Source organism: Saccopteryx leptura, chromosome 3 (genome assembly GCF_036850995.1).
Source record: "Saccopteryx leptura isolate mSacLep1 chromosome 3, mSacLep1_pri_phased_curated, whole genome shotgun sequence".
NCBI classification, from domain to species: Eukaryota; Metazoa; Chordata; class Mammalia; order Chiroptera; family Emballonuridae; genus Saccopteryx; species Saccopteryx leptura.
Window position 1 is genome coordinate 127083785 of NC_089505.1, and position 19042 is coordinate 127102826.

Below are 19042 nucleotides of genomic sequence, written 5' to 3' on the forward strand. Positions count from 1 at the left end.
CACTCCTCAAAGTGCATCCAGAGCAGGCTGTGTGGCCAGGCTTCACCTCTGCCCCCTGTGAGCCCTTTTGAGTCCCGGCACTCAGGAGAATAAAGGAGACAGTCTGGAACTGTTCCTGGGTGCGTCCCTTCCTTAAATCAAAGCATGTGTCCAAGGGAGCCTGACTGGCTGAGGAAATTTGTTCCTTTTGTGGGGTCTGACCTCAGGGCCTCGCCTGCACACCCCAGGCTAGGGGCAGAGTGGCCTGTCCACACTGTGGCTGTCTTGACAGGCCCCTGGGCAGGCCGGTTTGCACTCTGCCTCCTGCATCTGACAGCTCAGACGGACCCGTCCTCACTTTGGCCAGGCAGGGTCAGCTGCACTCTGGCTGCCCAGGCAAGCCCAGCCACGCAGTCACAGCCCAGCAGACCTGTCTGTGGTCTGGCTCCATGAACAAGCCTGTTCATTTTCTGGCCACCTGGACAGGCCTGTCCATACTCTGGCTGTCCAGGTTGGCTAGTCTGCGTTGTGACAGCCTATATTAGCTCAATAAAGAGATGCTGACCAGAGTATGCTAAGCCCACAAGACTTGAAAAACAAAATACCTTTATTTAGTTAGCACTGAATTTGCAAACACAGAAAGGAATATAAAAACTAACTTGACTTTATCCCACAGGCTTTTGGGGCATCCTGACCCCAGTACTGCTTGGGCAGCTTGATCAAAGCACCCCAGGTGAGCCTGCTTCTGGCAACCCCCCCCATGGGGAGGCTGGCCAGGATGTTGCTAAGGGCCCCTGCAGCTCCAGTAAAGACACCTCCCTCTCCATGTCAGATGATCTTTGTGGGAGATAACTGGTGGGATGTGAGATGAGACAGACTACGTGCGGCACAGGGAAGGCAGGAGGCCTTGGTCTTGGGCTGCCCCCCCCCCACTTGGGGAGAGCTGTGTTGAGGCCACGTGTTATGGGGTGGGTGGAGGGCTGGCCTGGGCCAGGACACAGAGGGGCAGAACCAGGGCACTGTTGTTATGTCTTCAGAAGTGGAAAGCAGTGGTGCAGGCTGGGACAGGGGCCGAGCCTGGAGCCTCCCTTGGCATCTGGCTCTGGATGGCCCTGTCATCCAGGAGAGAGTGGCCAGGGCTCGAAAGACCTGAGTTGGAGTCCTGGCCCTGACTTGCTCTGAGACCTGGGATACACGATTCCAGCCTTAATGCTGTCATCCAGAAAGTGCGGACCATAACCCTTGCCTGCTGTCCCTATGGGCCATAACAGTGCAAAGTCACAGCCGAGGCTGGGCTATGCCAGTTCATCAACTCTCCTGCTGGGATTTCCTCTCTGAGACTCCATTTTCTGTCAAGTGGAGCTAATTCCGACCTCTCGAGGGTGGAAGATGTGTGAGGCTGGCCTCTATGGGCTGCTCAGGAAGGTAGTAAGTTGAGACCCAACCCTTTGCCCTGACCCTGGAGGCCTCCCCTGGCTTCTACAACGGCGTAGGCTCAGACATTGGTCTCAAGCTCACTGATTTCAATGGTGCAGTGGTCCAGGCTGGCAGCAGCCGGCTCCTCGTCCTGCTCCACCTGGACGGGGACGTGGTGGGGACAGGCAGGGCCCAGGGTCAGCTCTGAAGCCTCAGCCACACTTTTAACGCAGCCGTTCTGCTGTATCGCCACGATCTCCTGCAGGCTTACTGGCTTGGTCTCGCAGGGCAGCAGCTTCTGGGGACGGGAGACAGGCAGAAGCAGGAGGGCTGAAGGTAGGCACCAGGGAGGACTGAACAAGCAGGGGCTGGGAACCACGTGATCGGTTTTCCTGTAGATGCACTGTGGGACCTTGGTAGGGCACAGGGTGTCTCTTGGCTGTCCTGCCTCCTCCTGGGTCTGTCTTAGTAGAGGAGAGGACCTGACCCACAGTGTCCAGTGAGGGAACTGGGTCCCCTGCTTGGGCCTCAGCATCCTTCCCGTGGAGTGAGGCAGCCTGCTACTTGTGGTTATGGAAGGAGCCCGAAAACTATGAAGCTGTGCAGATGTACAAGCACTCGTCTTGCTGTTGGCAGGACCAGCGCCACCCCTTCACTAGGGCACAGTACCCCGAGGGTAGGGCTCTGGCTTCCTTTGCTCCTCCTGTGTCAGGAGCAATGCTGGCCATGGTGGGTGCTCAACAAGTAGCTGCAAGAGGAGTTAGTCACCTCCGGTACCAGATGAGAAGGGATTGGCTGAAGGCTCTCCAGCTGATGAGTGGAAGATTAGTGTCCAGCCCAGCTCCCCCCACTGGGGGCCTCTGTGGCCAGGCTGGGAGAGGGGCACTGCTCTCACCTCAGCACCCTGAGCAAAGTCCTTCCGGCAGATGTGGGCCATGATCCCTGCGGCCAGTGCGTCACCCAGCACATTAATCATGGTGCGGAAGCGGTCCCTGGCGAGCCAAGGTGGGTGGTGAGCAGTGGGCACTTGTCAGGAGAGCTGGGGGAGGACAGTGCTCACCCCAGCAGCCCCTGTGGGCACCAGCTGCCAGGCCAGAGCCCAAAGCAAGGCACTTTCCCGCCCTCTCCAGCCCCCCCACTCCCTCAGTGATGTTGACGTGGGTCGATGCAGGGTCAGCTTCATGGGTGTGTGACTGTATAGTCACACAGGGCCTATGCTTAGAAGAGTCCATGCTGGGATTAATGGTTTGCTCTCATCCTCTTGAAATTCTATAGAATTTGTAACAAGGGACCCCATATTTTCATTTTTGAAAACTGGGCTCCACAGCCAGGCCAGGGTCCATGCGTAAGGCACCTCCACTGTGCCAAACCAAGGTATGTCCGCTCCCACCCCAAATCCTGCTGCCTGAGGGCAGGGGGCAGGTAGTGGCAAGTCCTACTCACAAGGCCCAGTCCACAGCAATGATGAGGGTGATGTCATCAGTGGGTAGTCCCACGGAGGTAAGCACGATGACCATGGTGACGAGTCCTGCCTGGGGAATGCCAGCTGCCCCAATGCTGGCTGCGGTGGCTGTGATGCTGCAGAAGGGGGCAGGGGGAGGGAGCGGAGAGGCAGGAGGGGCAGGGTGCTTTGTTGGGGCCCTGGCTCCAAGGAGGAGGATGCCAGAGCCTCTGGGGACAGCCATACGGGGCAGGGGTTGTAGGAAGGACAAATCAAGGAGTTTGGGGGAGGGGGCATGTTCCTGCTTGAGGTCCTATAGCCCCATGGGCTCCCATCCCTGGCTCAGCAGAACCTCTTGAGTAGTTTGTGAAAAACCCTGCATCTGGAGCCATTGCCCCTAGCTTTATAGGAGCTTCCCAGAGATTCTGATCGCCCACCTGCTCGGCTCTGGCCAGCCTCCCTCCGGGGCCTGGTCCCCAGGGTCAGACTTGTGTTCTTGGGCTGGCATATGAGGACTCCCCCTCAGCCTCTGCCTGTCACCGCAGCACCCTTCCCTCAGCTCCAGCCACACTGCACCCCCTAGTTATCCCCCAACCCTGCCGCTGGCCTCTGCTCCCTCTGTGTCCGCCTTCGGTGCCCTGCCTGCCCTGCGTGTCCAGACTGCAGGCCCTCCTCTGGGTCTCAGCTTCCCAGCCACTTGGAGCTCCCCACGCTGCAGGGCAGTGCTGGGGAAGGAGCCCTGTGCCGCCAGTCAGAGTCAGGCCAAGTCCCCACCCTAGCATTGAATTGCTGTGTGGCCTAGAATGAGCCCCTCACCTTCTCTGGGCCTCAGAGACCCTGTCAGATCTGGGGGCTTGAGAATCCTAAAGGCCCTTCTAGCAGCCACCCTTCTACCTCAACCCACCCTGGTGTGGGGTGTCAGGAGTCCACCTGATGGTGATGATCTGGCCAAAGTCCAGCTCATAGTTGTTGACCTGGGCAATGAAGATGGCAGCCACAGCCTCGTAGAGCGCAGTGCCATCCATGTTGATGGTGGCGCCCACGGGCAGCACAAAGCGGGCAATGCGCCGGTCGATGTGGTTGTTCTCCAGCAGGCACTTGAAGGTGATGGGCAGTGTGGCTGAGCTGTGGGTGGAAGGGTCCGTGTCTGCCCACCATCCTCCTCCAGGATGCTCAGGGCCTCTGGGTCGCCCCCTGCCAGTGACAGGGAGCTCGCTTCACCCAGGCAGCAGCCCCGTCGTGGGAGAGAGCAGGCTGAAGGGGCTTTGAAAATTGTCAAGAGTGACACCCTTTGGGAGTGTGCAACAGCAGCCAAGCCAGGCCTGCCCAGGCTGCCATAACACAGGTCAGGAGGGGACTTAGTGCCAGTAGGATGCTTACTATGCACCAGGCACCGTGCTTTACACAGTCTCAGTTGATCCTCACAGCTTCCTGTGAGGAAGGGAAATGAATCCATTTTACAGATGAACAGACTGAAGTCCAGAGGGGAGGAAGAGCTGACCCAAAGTCTCACTGCTGTGCTAAGCGTAGATGAAGGGGTTTACAGGACTCTGGGGCCGGACTCGCTGGGTTCAGATTCCAGCCTCCTCCTAGGCAAGTGGCCTTAGCAGTTTCCATAACCGGTGTAGGCCTTTGTTTCCTTGTCCCAGGAAGGGAAAATACCTGGATTACAGAGCTAGTAGGATGATTTCATGAGTAAGCACTGAGAATAGTGTCTGCCTCATCACAAGTACTCAGGCAAAGGGAGGCGCTATTAGTCCTGTTACTGTTTTGTAACTAGAGCTCCTGGTGGCAGTGCTGGGGCCAACACTCAGGTTGGTATGGCCCCAGAACCCTTCCTATCCCACAGGTTGCTGCCTGGGTACCCCACTTCTACTTGCCAGAACCTCAAATGAGCCCAACATGCTCGGCCCAAAGTTGTAGTTCCTGTCAAGCAGGAAGTGGCCAAGAGCACAGGGCAGCTGCTTGAGACTTCATCTTTCCTTTTCACCTTGGCCTCTGCGCTGGGGGGAGGTTCCTGGGTACAGAGCATCTGGGGTTCTCCTCCAGGGGCTCTGCTCCCCCTGAGTCCTGTGTGAGGTGCTCTGCTGCCAAGGGTGGGTCATGTGGCCTCCAGGGAAGGGGGTTGTCACCTCCTGTCCGTCCTACGGACTGGGAAGCTGAGGCCCAGAGAAGGGACGACACTAGGGCTGGAGGGGAGAGTCAGGCTGTGGTGCCTGAGAAATGTGGGCCCGAGCTCGGACACTTCTTCCATGTGGGGAGACACTCGCTGTGGGCAGAACCATCCTTTCTTTACCAGGTTAGAGCATCTAACCCCATGAAAATGACCATTTCCTCCTCCTTGATCCACAGCTGGGTTCGCCTGACTCTTCACTCCCTGGCTCTTTACACTGTGCTGTAACAGTCCTTGAGGGCAGGTGCTGCTTCCTCCAGCCCAGACTGGCCTTGCCCCGGTGGGTCATCTCCATTAACCCCCAGCAGCCTTCTGGGGAGGCTACAGTGATCCACAGCCTGGAGATGAGGAACTTGATGCCCAGGAGGTCAGGTGACTTGCCCAGAGACACACAGCTAGGGGGTGAGGGAACCATGATTGAAGTCCCCATGAGCTAGTGACACTGCCACAGTTGTGAAAGGGTATCTAACCAGGATGTCCTCATGACAGTAGACAGGAAAGTCCCTAAACAACACTGGGCCTGACTCCACAGAAGTACCAAAGGGCAGCAAAAGGCAACAGCAATCATAGATTCATCACTCCTTAGCTCTCCCTGCCCCCTGGTGCGCGGAAGCCGACCCCATGTGGACTGAGTGAGCCCTGCGGGTGTGGGCAGGAGGAGGAGGGGAAGGTCTCAGAAGGCCATAAAGTCTTTCTGCCATTTGGGCAGGTGGGGACTCAAGCATTACATTTCCAAAGTTGGTCTTGTTACCATAGCGACCCTCAGATTTGTACAGCAGGCCTTACACTTTTTATCAGTCTATGGCTATGGAGAATGGCTGAACAGATGGACAGAGCTGAGCCCCCACCACCTCCCCTGTTCTGCCGGGCTGCCCAGGGCTACCTGGAGGAGGTGGCCAGTGCGATGAGCAGGGCCTGGAGGACACCACGGATGAAGACGATGGGATTCTTTCTGGTGATGAAGAAGTAGAGCAGGGGCAGGATGAAGAGGCCATGGACCACCAGCCCGCACACTATGGTGACCGCGTAGAAGCCTAGCTTTTTCCCAACAGCTGTGGGGTCATCCATCTCCAGGATCTTGCCGGCGATGAGGAACACAATACCAAAGGGGAAGTACCTGTTGTGGGGACAGGGCAGTCAGCTCAGTGCCAGGCAAGTGAGGTCCCAGGCAGCCCCGACACTGTACCACTGCCTAGCCTGGTCCCCCTGCGCCTCCTGGGGCTCCTGTGAGGACTGAACAAGACTGAGTGCCAAGGTGCTCGGCACATGGCATTGTTGATTCCACCACCCTCAACCAGCCGAGCCCTGCACAGCCTCTCACCCTCCGCTCTCTTGTCCAGGCCCCTGTGGGTATGCCGACCCTCCGCACACCCAGCAATGCAACACTCTTCGTGTTTGACCTTGGGCAGACCACTGCATTTCCCCATCTAAACTGCAAGGTTGGACTAGAAGATTTCTAAGGTCTGAACCCTAAATCAAGGAGTGGCAGTTAGTTCTCACTTCCAGAATTTCCTTCTTCCAAAAGCTGGGCTGATGAGCTCCATGTGATAGAGAAACTGGTCAGGAGAGCAGTGCCAGGCTTGGCTCTTAGCTCTCCTCCAGTGGGTCAGATTGGGCCAGAAGTGGCGGGCCCAGGGCTGGAGTAGGCCTGGTCAAGGCTGGGGATCCAGGACAGCACTTGTGACTCTGGAGGCCCCAGGCCAGGGCTCAGCCTCTGGGGTTGCTCACTCCTAGATGAACAGGGGACAGCGCCACGGGTTCTCTCTGTCTGCCCAAGGCAGGAGTGGAAGGGGTTGGGGTAGGAGAGGCACCCTCATCCCAGAGAGGCTTACCACACAGCCACTGCCACGATCTTCATGACAGACTCATTGAGGCACTGGCAGAAGCTGACCAGGGGGGCCCCGCTGTCACCCATGCGGCCCAGCATGATGCCTGTAGGGGCAGGGATGCACAGCTTATCACAGATTTCACAGACCAAGATGAAGACATGTACAGGCAAGGCAGGGGTAGACCCCCATGCACACACGGATCGCACTGTGGGCTGACCTCCCAGCAGCATCCATGAGCCAGTGTCCCCTTCTACTCTCTCCTCTCCTCCTTGGCCTCCACCCCTGGACCAACACAGTGATCTTGCAACAGGGCTCTCATCTCTTCCTACTCTCTAATCCATTTTCTACACAACAACAAGTGTCATCTTAAGATAAAAATGCTCCCTGCCAAATACCCTGCCACGAGCTTCCTTGACGACCTAGACCATAGGAACCAAGCCCCCCACTGCTCCAGGCTCCACTGGATCTGGCCCCTGTCTACCTCCCACCGCCATCTGGCCCTGCTCTTGCCTTCCTCACTCTGCTGGCATCACTGGCCTTCTTTCCATTTCTAGAATACATCAAGCTCTTCACTGCCTCATGGCCTTTGCCCATATAGTTCCCGATGCCTGAAACATGGCTGCCCAGCACTCCACATGCCTTGGACATCCATGCCCTCTCCTTTTTGAATCTCCCAATTTGTTCTCATCTGCCTCATCTCTTTCTGATCCCTTCATATCATTTATCACAACTTATAACTGTTATTTTTTAGTATTCTGTTGTTTTTCTGTCTCTTCCAATAGAACGTTAGCTCCATGAGGGCAAGAACTGTATCTCAGCTGGCACACAGTAGATGCTAAACAGTGATGAATGGATGAATGAGTGAATGAATGAATGATGAAGCCTTTCACAAAGGCCCTGTTACTCTCCCGTTGGGGTTCTGGACTCTTCTCCACTTGGGAAGCACTCGTATGTATACTAGTCCATGGGTGAGTACCATGCAAGTGAGCACTCAGATCGCTCTTGCAACAGTGACAAATGACTGCTTTTCCTTCTGTTGACATAAAAATGAAGAGCAAAACACACTCTGTGGCTGCCCTCACGAAGCTTACTGTCACTGTGCTCAGAGAGGCTCATGGGATGACTCAGCCAGGGAGGGGCAGGGCAGGGATGTGACCCTGGCCTATGAAACTCCAGAGCGGGCTCTTTCCCTACCCCAGGAAACTCTGAACCCACACCAGCCTTGGAACAGCTACCACTGGGACGAGGTGGGGGCACAGCTGGGTGGGAGAGGCTCGAGCTGGAGGTGGCACTGGCCTAGCCCTGCCCGTCTGGCCTGTGGAAGCCTAACTAAGCTCAGAGCCAGGTCTCCCCAAAGTACTCCTGTGTCTCATCAGTCTCCACATAGATTTCCCTGGGGGCACCCAAGGGCTCTGGCTTGCTGGGTGCTAGTGTGCATGGGGTCCAGGGTGGGCATGGCTCCCTCCAACAGTGAAGGCCAATGAGACCTTAGCATCAACCACATCCTAACAGCTGGGGGAAGCTGGGAGGGAGGCCGGGTTGAGGAGAGAAAGTGAGCCCCATTTGGAGCAGCTAAGTGTGCTCGCTCACACTCAGACTTGGGCCCACGTTGATGTAAGCACTAGAGATGTAGGCACACACAGGCACGGGTATATACAGACTCAGGCACACGTGACTTGGGTACACATACACAAATATACACTTATCCACAGTTACACACGGTCAGTAAACACTTTGTGAATTGAGTCAAAAGGGTCCCAAGGGTTTCTTTTGCCTTGCCAATAGATGTCTTTTTTATATCTTTCCACCGCTAAGAGAGGTGGTGGCTGAGAGGAGGAAGAATGTTCAGGAACTAATTGCCGGATATGCTGAGGGCACTTCCAAACACCATCTTGTCACATGCTTGGGTCACTAGCTCCTGGCCCCTCTGCATGCCTGGCATTTTGGCCAAGATGATAAGAGCTCCATTATCCATCTTTGCCCATACATTCATCCACCCATCTCTCCACCTCTCCAACAGGCTGTACTGAGTGCCTCTCCTGCTGGTCACTGTGGTGGGCTGTGGGGGTAACTGGGGAACGAGTCAGGCCCATTTCTGCCTGCGTGGCGCTTACATCAGCTGCTGTGCAGACAGTGGACAATTACACCAGAGATTATATAACTGCAGGAGGGTCACTCCCACACTCAGGATGGGAAGTGAAAGTGGGAAGGTCCTCAGGGAGGTGTCTTTCAGGAGCTGAAAGGCAGGGGAGCAGGGATGGAGGGGCCCAGAGTTAGGCTGGGCTGGACCCTCAGAGCTCCTCAGGCCCTGTCTGCTGCTGGTGCCCTTTCCAGGAGGAGTGGAGAGCCACTGGGGCCTGAATCAGGGACTTGTGACCCTGTGAGGAGGACACATCAGAACAGAGGACTCTTTAGACAATTTTTGCTGAAACCAGGCGAGAGATGATAGTGGCCTCGGACCAGGGTGGTGGCAGTGGCAGAGGGAAGCACAGGGACAAGAGACAGATTTTGGGAGGCTGACAGGACTTGGATGTGGGCTGAGGCAGAGGGCCAGGTGCAAAATGACCCCCGGATTCTTGCTATGAGCAACCAGAGGATGGTTGAAGCTCTTTACTTGAAAAGAAAACCCTGTGGAGAATTCACAGAAGCAGGAGAGAACCTCCCAGGGCCATGGCTGAGGTGATGGGGAAGGTTGTTAGAAAAAGACCCATGATGCCCCTGGCATGGTCTGGGAGAGCTAGATTGTTCTAGACAGGTTAGGAGGTGTCACCCAAAAGGAAAAGTGTGCATGTTTGTGTGTCAGTGGTGGGGGGTGGGGAGACACTGCAGGCAGAGACATATCCATGGGTTTAGGGCAGGGGTTCCCAAACTACGGCCCCCTGAGGCCATTTATCCGGCCCCCGCTGCACTTCCGGAAGGGGCACCTCTTTCATTGGTGGTCAGATGCAAAGCGCGGCATCAGTCATGTACAGTACTACTTCCGGTGACGCCGGATGCACTCATCACGGCTCCGGAAGCACGTCATATCACTTGTTATGGCTAGCAGTGACAAATATGGAACTGGACACTGACCATCTCATTAGCCAAAAGCAGGCCCATAGTTCCCATTGAAATACTGGTCAGTTTGTTGATTTAAATTTACTTGTTCTTTATTTTAAATATTGTATTTGTTCCCGTTTTGTTTTTTTACTTTAAAATAAGATATGTGCAATGTGCATAGGGATTTGTTTATAGTTTTTTTAATAGTCCGGCCCTCCAACAGTCTGAGGGACAGTGAAGTGGCCCCCTGTGTAAAAAGTTTGGGGACCCCTGGTTTAGGGGATCTGAAGCTTATACAGTTTGGGCCCTCTTTAAGAGAAAGAATACGAAAAAGAAAAAGAATAAAAGGTACAGGCCTCAAAAGGGGTCTGCACAAGGTAAACTTCGCCAAGTTTCAAGGTAAGTCCCCTGTGGTTGGGGGCCTTGGAGACTCGGAGAGGAGAAGCAAAGGGAAGGAAGCGTTTGGTAGGCCAGCTGTGGACCCCAAGAAAAGGCACAGATGTGTCTCAGGAGAGAGGCTGCCAGGGAGAAGCCCTGTGGTTGGGGCTGGCGGGAAGAATAATAGCTTTAAAAAAACAGTGATGGCTTAGTTTTTAGACTTTTCTTGTTTCTTACTATAACTCCCCTTCTCCCTCCCTCCAGTGTTACTAGACCTTAGTATAAAGTTCAGGAATAGGAGGGATCTTCCTTGAGAAAGGGCCCACACTTCTGGCGGCAAACTAGCACCCAGGGACGAGGGGCTCCAGGTGAGAAACACTGGCTCTGCCGGGGATTCCTGGGGCCATTCCACTGACTGGGAGACCGAGGAACCGCCTGGAAGATGGGAGACTCCAGGCCATTCGGGTGGCGGGATGCAGGGTTGCAGGGGTACAGGGAGAGGTGCAGGGAGGAGTAGGTGTGAGGGAGGACTGGCTCCCCGAGATTGCGAGGTGAGGTGGGCAGCACGTACCCATGGTGGCAGAGAACATGACGATGCCCAGCACATTCATGCCTTCGCTGGTGCCAGGCTCTGACTTGTAAAAGACTTCGGGTGGCGGGGTCAAGTCCAGGGCGAAGTTCTGAATGTGAGAACCATTCTCTTCCTGGACCCCGTAGATGAGTATCTGCCGAGACGGCGCCTCCTCCGATGCCACTTTGGGGGACTTGACAATGGGCGTGGTCTTGGTGCGGTACTGGTGGGTGACACCCCAACCAGGAAGGAGTCAGGGTCAATGTTGTTATTAATACCAACAACAACAACAATAATAACATCTTGGAAGTGCATTTGCATCCACTCATGAACTATTTGATTGACAATAACCCTGTGAGGTAGGCAGGACAGGGATTATTATCAATATTTTACCAAAAAGAAAACCAATTCCTTCATCTATACACTACCTAGGCATGCGTCTCTCTGCCCTTCTTCCTTCTTCTTCCTTCTAAGCATTATTACACCCTTCTGGGCCCCTCTCTAACCAGCTGTTTATCTCTTTCTTCATCTACCCAGGTGATTCTCCACTCACCTGCTATACCTTCCAACCAATTCATTATTCATCTAACAGCCAGCCAGCCCTGCCTTCACTGACGGACACTTGGACCTTCCATAAGCACAACTTGCTTTATTGCGCTTCGCTGACGTTGTTGTTATGAACTGAAAGCAAGACCCTCCACCAATCAAAAGATTACTACTTGTTTTATTGATATATTCATTTTATTGTGGTAGCCTGGGACAAAACCTGCAGTAGCTCCATGTAAGCCTGGATTTGGAAAGCTCAGCTTGTCCCAAGCCTTCTTGGGGAGATAAGCTCCCAGCTGGGAAGAATTCAGTCGCTGAACTGCCTACCTTTCCCCCTCTACCCCAGGGCATTTCTGGGTCTTCCCCTCTCATTCCTCAGGCACTGGGACCCCAAACAAGAGAGTCTCCTGTCCTCCCAACACCACGGTATCAACAAGATAAACCTTGAGCAAGGGGGAGGAGCCACTCGGGAAATACATGGGATATTAAGTTTTTGTGCTTCAGTTTCCTTAACTGTAAAATGCAGGTCATAAGTGAGATAATGCAGGGTGGGCAAAAGTAAGTTTAGGGTTGTTCATATGGAAAAATATATAACACAAGAATGAATAACAATACAAGAATAAACTTTGTTCCATGTTCTCAAAACTGTAAACCTACGTTTGCCCAGCCCTTTCTATGTCAAGTGCTCACAACAGTGCCTGGCATATGGTAAGCCTTAAGTAACCATTATTGCTATCATCACCATTATCATCTTCATTCCACTATTGAACACTCTGTGCCAGGTTCTGGGGATACAAAAATGATCCAGATGTGAATTCTTCCTTGAGAGCCTTGGAGAAGGAGGGATTTACTCTGCCTGAAAGAGTCACTTAGCTTCACAAAGAAGGTGACATTTGATTTGGGTCTTGAAGAATAGGTAGGAGTTTGCCAAAAGAAGAAAGGGCATTCTGGGTAGGTATGAAGTATAGAAACAAATATTCCTCCTCTCCCACACCATCAGTGATTCCCCATCACCACTGGAATAAATTCCAAACCGCATAGTCTAGCATTTAGAGTCCTGCCCTATCTTGCTCATTTCGTAGTTGAAGACACAAGAATTTAGCTCAAAGTTTCACAATTCCGTATTCGGGAGCCTCCTCTACCAACCCTCAGCCACCTCCTTTATGTCCTCAGACCTAAGGCAGGGCCCAGCATAGGGAAGGGGTCAGGAAATGCCTGTGGAATTACATCAACCAACCATTCAACATCTTAGAAACTATTAGCAGTGCAGACAATGATTGGTACACAAAGATGTTTACCCAAAATTTTAGAAAGGCAAAACTTTGAAAATCACCTACAGGACCACCAAAAAAGGATGGGTAAATTATCACCACAAATATTGTATTAAAAAAAGAAACAATCACTGGGGAAAATGCTAACGATATAAAGGGAGCGGGGAAATAAAAAAGCAAGATGCACAGTGTGCATGCACTACGAGCCTAATTTCATTCTAAGAAACATTTGTTTAGAGGAAAAAAGACTAAAAGCATACCAACTACTACCACTATTGCTAGGGGCTGAAACTAACGATAATTTCTATTTTCTGTTTTATATATTTTTTAGCATTTTTCTCATATTTTATAGTGAACATTACTACTATTCTTATTGAGGGGAAATGATTGTTTTAAAGAGAGAAAACAAGCTTAGAAGCTGATAGGCCTAGTTTACCTACTAACTAGGCTATCATTTACTAGAGGTATAACCTTGGGCAAATCCTTTAATCCTCCGAGCTTCAGTTTCCTCATCAGGAAAGGGGTTGACCTGACCTACGGGCAGGTTATTTTGAGGATGGGAGCAAGGGCAATGTCAGCCCTGTTGTGGACCTAGAGTGAGCAGCGGGCTGTACTGTGGAGCTTCACCTGCATAGCTTTTCTTCCTGCAGAGCTGGAGCCCAGAGCAGGGCTATGGCCTCAGGAAGCTCTGAGGATCTCTGTGCCCCCTCTTCCCTCCCCTCTAGCTAGCATCCTGCCCCCAGAAGATGGGAGACTTGCTGGTAAACCTGTTAGTTTTCAGTTAGGCCCAGGCTGGCCCTGCCTGACACCCCTCCATCCCTTAGGGACCCACTCACCTGTTTGAATGTGGCTTCTACCAGGTTGGCTGGAAACATATTCCTGGAAAGAGAGTCAGGATTTATGGGTTTCCAGAGCCTGGGACAGGAGGGCCCTTGGGATCATTTGAACATCTCCCTTGGCAGTAGGGCCCTCCATTACCCAGCACCACCTCCCTTTGCAGCCTCACCTCCTCCCACCAAAGCCATCCCCAGTCCTTAAAGCTCCAACACCAATTGCCAACACTCTCCTAAACATGCTGCATACTTTTCTGCTCCAGTCTTCTGTTCACACTGTTCCTTCTGCCTGAAATGCCCTTCCTGCTTCTCTAACTCCTACTCCAATCAGAGGCCAAGCCTTTTCTGACTGTTCTAGGTCGACACTGTGGTCCCTTCTCGAATCACCTACTCTCTGGCGTGCAGCGTGGCACTGGCTCACATGTCTGCCTCCCCTCAGACTGGCTTCCTTGAAGGTGGCACGTGGTTGTTCATATCTTAATGTTATTTTCATAAAGCTAATGGAGGAGGGTTTCCAGTTCTACCAGATATAAAAACATAGCATAAAGACATAAATCAAAACAGTGAAAAACTGCCTGACCAGTGGTGGCGCAGTGGATAGAGCATCGGACTGGGATGGGGAAGACCCAGGTTCGAGACCCCAAGGTCGCCAGCTTGAGCGTGGGCTCCTCTGGTTTCAGCCAAAGCTCACCAGCTTGAGTCCAAGGTCGCTGGCTCGAGCAAAGGGTCACTCGGTCTGCTGTAGCCCCCTGGTCAAGGCACATATGAAAAATCAATCAATGAACAACTAAGATGCTGCAATGAAGAATTGATGCTTTGCATCTCTCTCCCTTCCTGTTTGTTTGTCCTGTCCCTCTCTCTGACTCTTTCTCTCTGTCAAAAACAAAACAAAACAAAAAAACAGAAACTGACCCAACCATCAATAGAAAAATAAATATAGTGGAACCTGTAGCTTGGAACAGAACCTACGCCACCTAAATATTTTATTTTATTTCTGAGGAAAGAGAGAGAGAGAAGAAAGGAGAGAGACGAGAAGCATCAACTCATGCATGTGACACATTAGTTGTTCATTGATTTCTTCTCATGCGTGCCTTGACCGGATGGGGAGTGGAAGGGGCAGCTCAAGCCAAGCCAGTGACCCCTTGCCCAAGCCAATGACCTTGGGCTCAAGCCAGTGACCTTGGGATATATTGATGAGATTGTGCTCAAGCTGGTGACTTCGAGGTTTCAAACCTGGGGCCTCAGTATCCCAGGTCAACACTCTAGCCACTGCACCACAACTGATCAGGCCCACCTAAATACAGTAGAGTATTTTATAGTTGACAAAAGTTGCTTCACAAAGCAGTGAAGAAAAGAAGAATTCATCATACAGAACTGTACAGCTGACCAACTATTCAGAAAAATCAAAATCAGATCCTCATTTACACTGTGTACCCAAATAAATCCCAGGTGGTTTAAAGGAATAAATAATTTTTAAAATGCAACCAAAAAAAGCTAAAACAAAATATAGATTAATATTTTATCAGATCTCAGGATATGGAAGGACTCTCTAAGAACAAAATGAGCAATAAAAATGAACAAATGTTGCCCTGGCCAGATAGCTTGATTGGTTAGAACAGGGGTTGGGAAACTTTTTGGCTGAGAGAGCCATGAAAGCCACATATTTTAAAATGTAATTCTGTGAGAGCCATACAACGACTCGTGTATGTTAGGCATTATCCAATAAAAATTTGGTGTTGTCCCAGAGGACAGCTGTGATTGGCTCCAGCCACCCGCAACCATGAACATGAGCGGTAGGAAATGAATGGGTTGTAATACATGAGAATGTTTTATATTTTTAATGTTATTATTTTTTTTATTAAAGATTTGTCTGCAAGCCAGATGCAGCCATCAAAAGAGCCACATCTGGCTTACGAGCCATAGGTTCCCGACCCCTGGTAGAACATTGTCCCAAAGTGCAGAAGTTGCTGGTTCAATCCCCAGTCAGGGCACATACAGGAACAGATCTATGTTCCTGTCTCTCTCTCACTCTCTCCCTCCCTTTCTCTAAAAATCAATAAAATTAACATTTAAAGAGTTAACAAATATTTCTACATTAAAATTAAGAATTTTGTAACCTGTGGTGGCACAGTGGAAAAAGCATCAACCTGGAAATGCTGAGGTTGCCGGTTAGAAACCCTGGGCTTGCCTGGTCAAGGCACATATGGGAGTTGATGCTTCCAGCTCCTCCCCCCTTCTCTCTCTCTGTCTCTCCTCTCTGTCTCTCCCTCTCCTCTCTAAAATGAATAATAAAAAAAATAAATAAATAAAAAAAAGAAGAAAAACTAACATTAAAAAAAAAAAATTTTGTAAGTGCACTATGGTATCCTGGATTGGGTTCTGGGATGGAAAAAAGAACATTAGAGGAAAAACTGGTGAAATCCAAATAAGGTCTGACCAGGTGATAGCACAGTGAATAGAGCTTCGACCTGGGACACTGAGGACCCAGGTTCAAAACCCCAAGGGATCGTCAACAAATCCCAAGGTCGCTGGCTTGAGCCGAAGGTCACTGGCTTGAGCAAGGGGTCATTGACTTGGCTTGAGCCACCCCTCCTTGCCCCCCATCAAGGCACGCATGAGAAGCAATCAATGAACAACTATAGTGCTGCAACTACAAGTTGATGCATCTCATCTCTCTCCCTTTCTGTTTTTCTCTGTCTCTCTTGCAAAAAAAAAAAAGAAAGAAAGAAAGAAAAAAAAAAAAATCCAAATAAGTTTTGTAATTCAGTTAATAATTCTACTAATTTAATTTTAGTTTTAACAAATGTGCCACTTTTGTAAATGGCTAACCTCAGGAAGATGGGTGAACGGTACGTGAGAACTCTGTACTATCTTCATAACTTTTCTGTAAACCAAAATTATGTCACAATAAAAAGCTAATAAACTAAGAAACTCTGTAGGACACATTACAATACAAATAAAATTCTAATGCAAACTGCAAACTGGGGGAACTGTATGACAAAGTGTTATCGTGCTACGTCTATAAAGAGTTTTACAAATCTTGTCCTTGTCTCCGGGCTCACTGTCTGTCTGCTCTCACCAGAACATCAGCTTCCCGGAGGGCAGGGATCTGTGTTTTGTTCATTGCAGGTTCCTAGATCCTGGAAGGGTACCCGACATGTAACAGGCACTCGTTAAATATTTGCTGCTGCATAAATAAATGACCACAGAGACATTGATATCCCAATAGAAAAGCAATTGAAAATCATAACCAGGCAATTCACTTTACCAAAGAAGAAACATAAGTAGCTCCAAAAGCTTTTTAAAAATGTTTGGCTTCATCAATAAATTAAAGGCATTCCTACCCTCAAACTGGTAAAGGGTAAAGAGTGTTTCAAATGATAGTACAGCCCTGGTCAGGTAGCCCAGTTGTTTAGAGTATCATCCTGACACACCAAGATTGCTGGTCCGGTCTCCAGTCAGCGTGATGTCTCTCTCACACACATAAATGGAGTTATATATGTGTATGTGAGTGAGCATTATTTCTTAACTTTGCACCCCAGCAGCCACTGTTGGCAAGCAGCAACTATCACTTTTTTCAGTGGTGCTAAAATAAGGTTCAGTGTAAGCATGTGGTCAGAAGAAAAGGGCTTAGAATGAGCTACCAAGGCAGAAAGCTGGGAAAGGATTGTCCTGGCTTTTCCCACTAATTTCGGCTTTGTTACAAAGGAGAAAAGAAGCAGAGTGAAGAACTGAGCTCCCAGAGGCTCAAGTGAGGCTTTAAATCTGCAAGTTATGAGCAGATTTCTGCCACAAGACTAGCAGCTGCCTGCAAGGGTTTTTGACATCAAGCGGACCCCACAGCACATGCCGGGCACACAGCCTGCCAGAGTGCATGGCCCACCAGCCTGGTGCTCACGACCAGAGTGGAGGATGCCCGCGCTGAACTGACTGATCATGGTCTGAAAACATCTCCTGGGTACATCTCCAGGACGTTCCAGAGACTTATAAGGAAGTTTTCTTATGTAACTTAGTGGAAAGGTTGCTTCAGCCTGAGGAGAAACTAAGAACATTCAAAAGCTCGTAAGAAACCTAATGGAACATACCTAGTATGTATAACTTCCTTGAAAAGTTTATAATGTGTGTGTTGGCAGAAATGGCTAGCTGCCTAACCAGTCTCCATTCCCTCTCCTTCTGTACTAGCAAAGCCCTGGGACATTATGGAGACCAACAGGGCCATGCCATCAAATCCCGTTTCCCAGCCTCTCTTGCCAAGGAGTGGTCAATTAGATGTAGGTGGGATTCACTGGGTGGTTTTCTGGAAAACTCTTGAAAAGATGTCACTCAGCCAAGACTCTGGTCATTTCCTCCAACTTTCCTCTCTCTGCCTGGAACACAGACATAAACCAGAGCTTCAGGAGTCTTGTTGGACCATGGGACACACAGCCCAGTGCTAAGCACAGTAAAGCACACAGGTGGAGGGAGCACCTGATGACCACGAGCAGCCCACCTCTGGACTGCTTATTTGGGAAGAAACACAAGGCTTTACCTTACTTAAGCCTCTGCTGGTTCAAGTTTTTCTTAACTAGCAGCCAAAAGCAATTCTTTTTTTTTTTTTTTTTTGTGACAGAGACAGACAGAGAGAGGGACAGACAGGGATCGACAGGCAGTAATGGAGAGAGAAGGGAAGCATCAATTCTTCATTGTGGTTCCTTTAGTTGTTCATTGACTGCTTTCTCGTATGTGCCTTGACTGGGGGGCTACAGCAGAGCGAGTGATCCCTTGCTCAAGCCAGTGACCTTGGGCTTCAAGCCAGTGACCTTTGGGCTCAAACCAGCAACCATGGGATCATGTCTATGATCTCACTCTCAAGCTGGAGACCTCGCACTCAAGCCAGATGAGCCCACACTCAAGCTGGCGACCTCAGAGTTTCAAACCTGGGTCCACAACGTCCCAGTATGATGCTCTATCCACTGCGCCACTGCCTGGTCAGGCCAAAAACAATTCTTCTTCTTTTTTTTTGTATTTTTTCTGAAGTTAGAAGCAGGGAGGCAGACAAACTACTGCATGTGCCCTACCGAGATCCACCCGGCATGCCCACCAGGGGGTGATGTTCTGCTCATCTGGGGTGTTGCTCTGTTGGGGCCAGAGCCATTCTAGCGCCTGAGGCAGAGGTCATGGAGCCATCCTCAGTGCCCGGGGCTAACTTTGCTCCAATGGAGCCTTGGTTGTAGGAGGGTAAGAGAGAGATAGAGAGGAAGGGGATTAGGAAGGGTGGAGAAGCAGATGGGCGCTTCTCCTATGTGCCCTGAACAGAAATTGAATCCATAACTTCCACATGCTGGGCCAACGCTCTACTGCTGAGCCAATCGGCCAGGGCCCAAAAGCAATTCTTAACTAATGCACATGCTAATACTAATTATGGATGGACTTATTCTGCAAATTTTAATAAAGAATTTACTTTTTATTATTAAATGGGAAAATGTATATTGGGTAAACAAGTGTGTTTAGGTTTGCTCGCTTGTATTTTGCATTGGCTCAGGGCAGCCTCTGTGTGTGGTCTGTGAAAGGCAGCAGGTGCTTGCCC

General features: G+C 50.8%; 1 protein-coding gene across 1 annotated transcript in view; it reads right to left on the bottom strand.

Annotated features, from left to right (window-relative positions):
* Positions 1-568: 568 nt before the first annotated feature.
* Positions 569-19042, bottom strand: part of SLC1A7 (solute carrier family 1 member 7) — a 51966-nt gene continuing 33492 nt past the window's right edge. The window contains exons 4-11 of the mRNA XM_066376300.1: positions 13480-13522; positions 10827-11049; positions 6842-6941; positions 5893-6126; positions 3767-3961; positions 2839-2973; positions 2291-2387; positions 569-1693 (exon numbers count right to left, since the gene is read on the bottom strand). Of these exons, the coding sequence (XP_066232397.1) occupies positions 1475-1693; positions 2291-2387; positions 2839-2973; positions 3767-3961; positions 5893-6126; positions 6842-6941; positions 10827-11049; positions 13480-13522 (1246 nt within the window). The 3' untranslated portion in view covers positions 569-1474. The remainder of the gene's footprint in view (positions 1694-2290; positions 2388-2838; positions 2974-3766; positions 3962-5892; positions 6127-6841; positions 6942-10826; positions 11050-13479; positions 13523-19042) is intronic.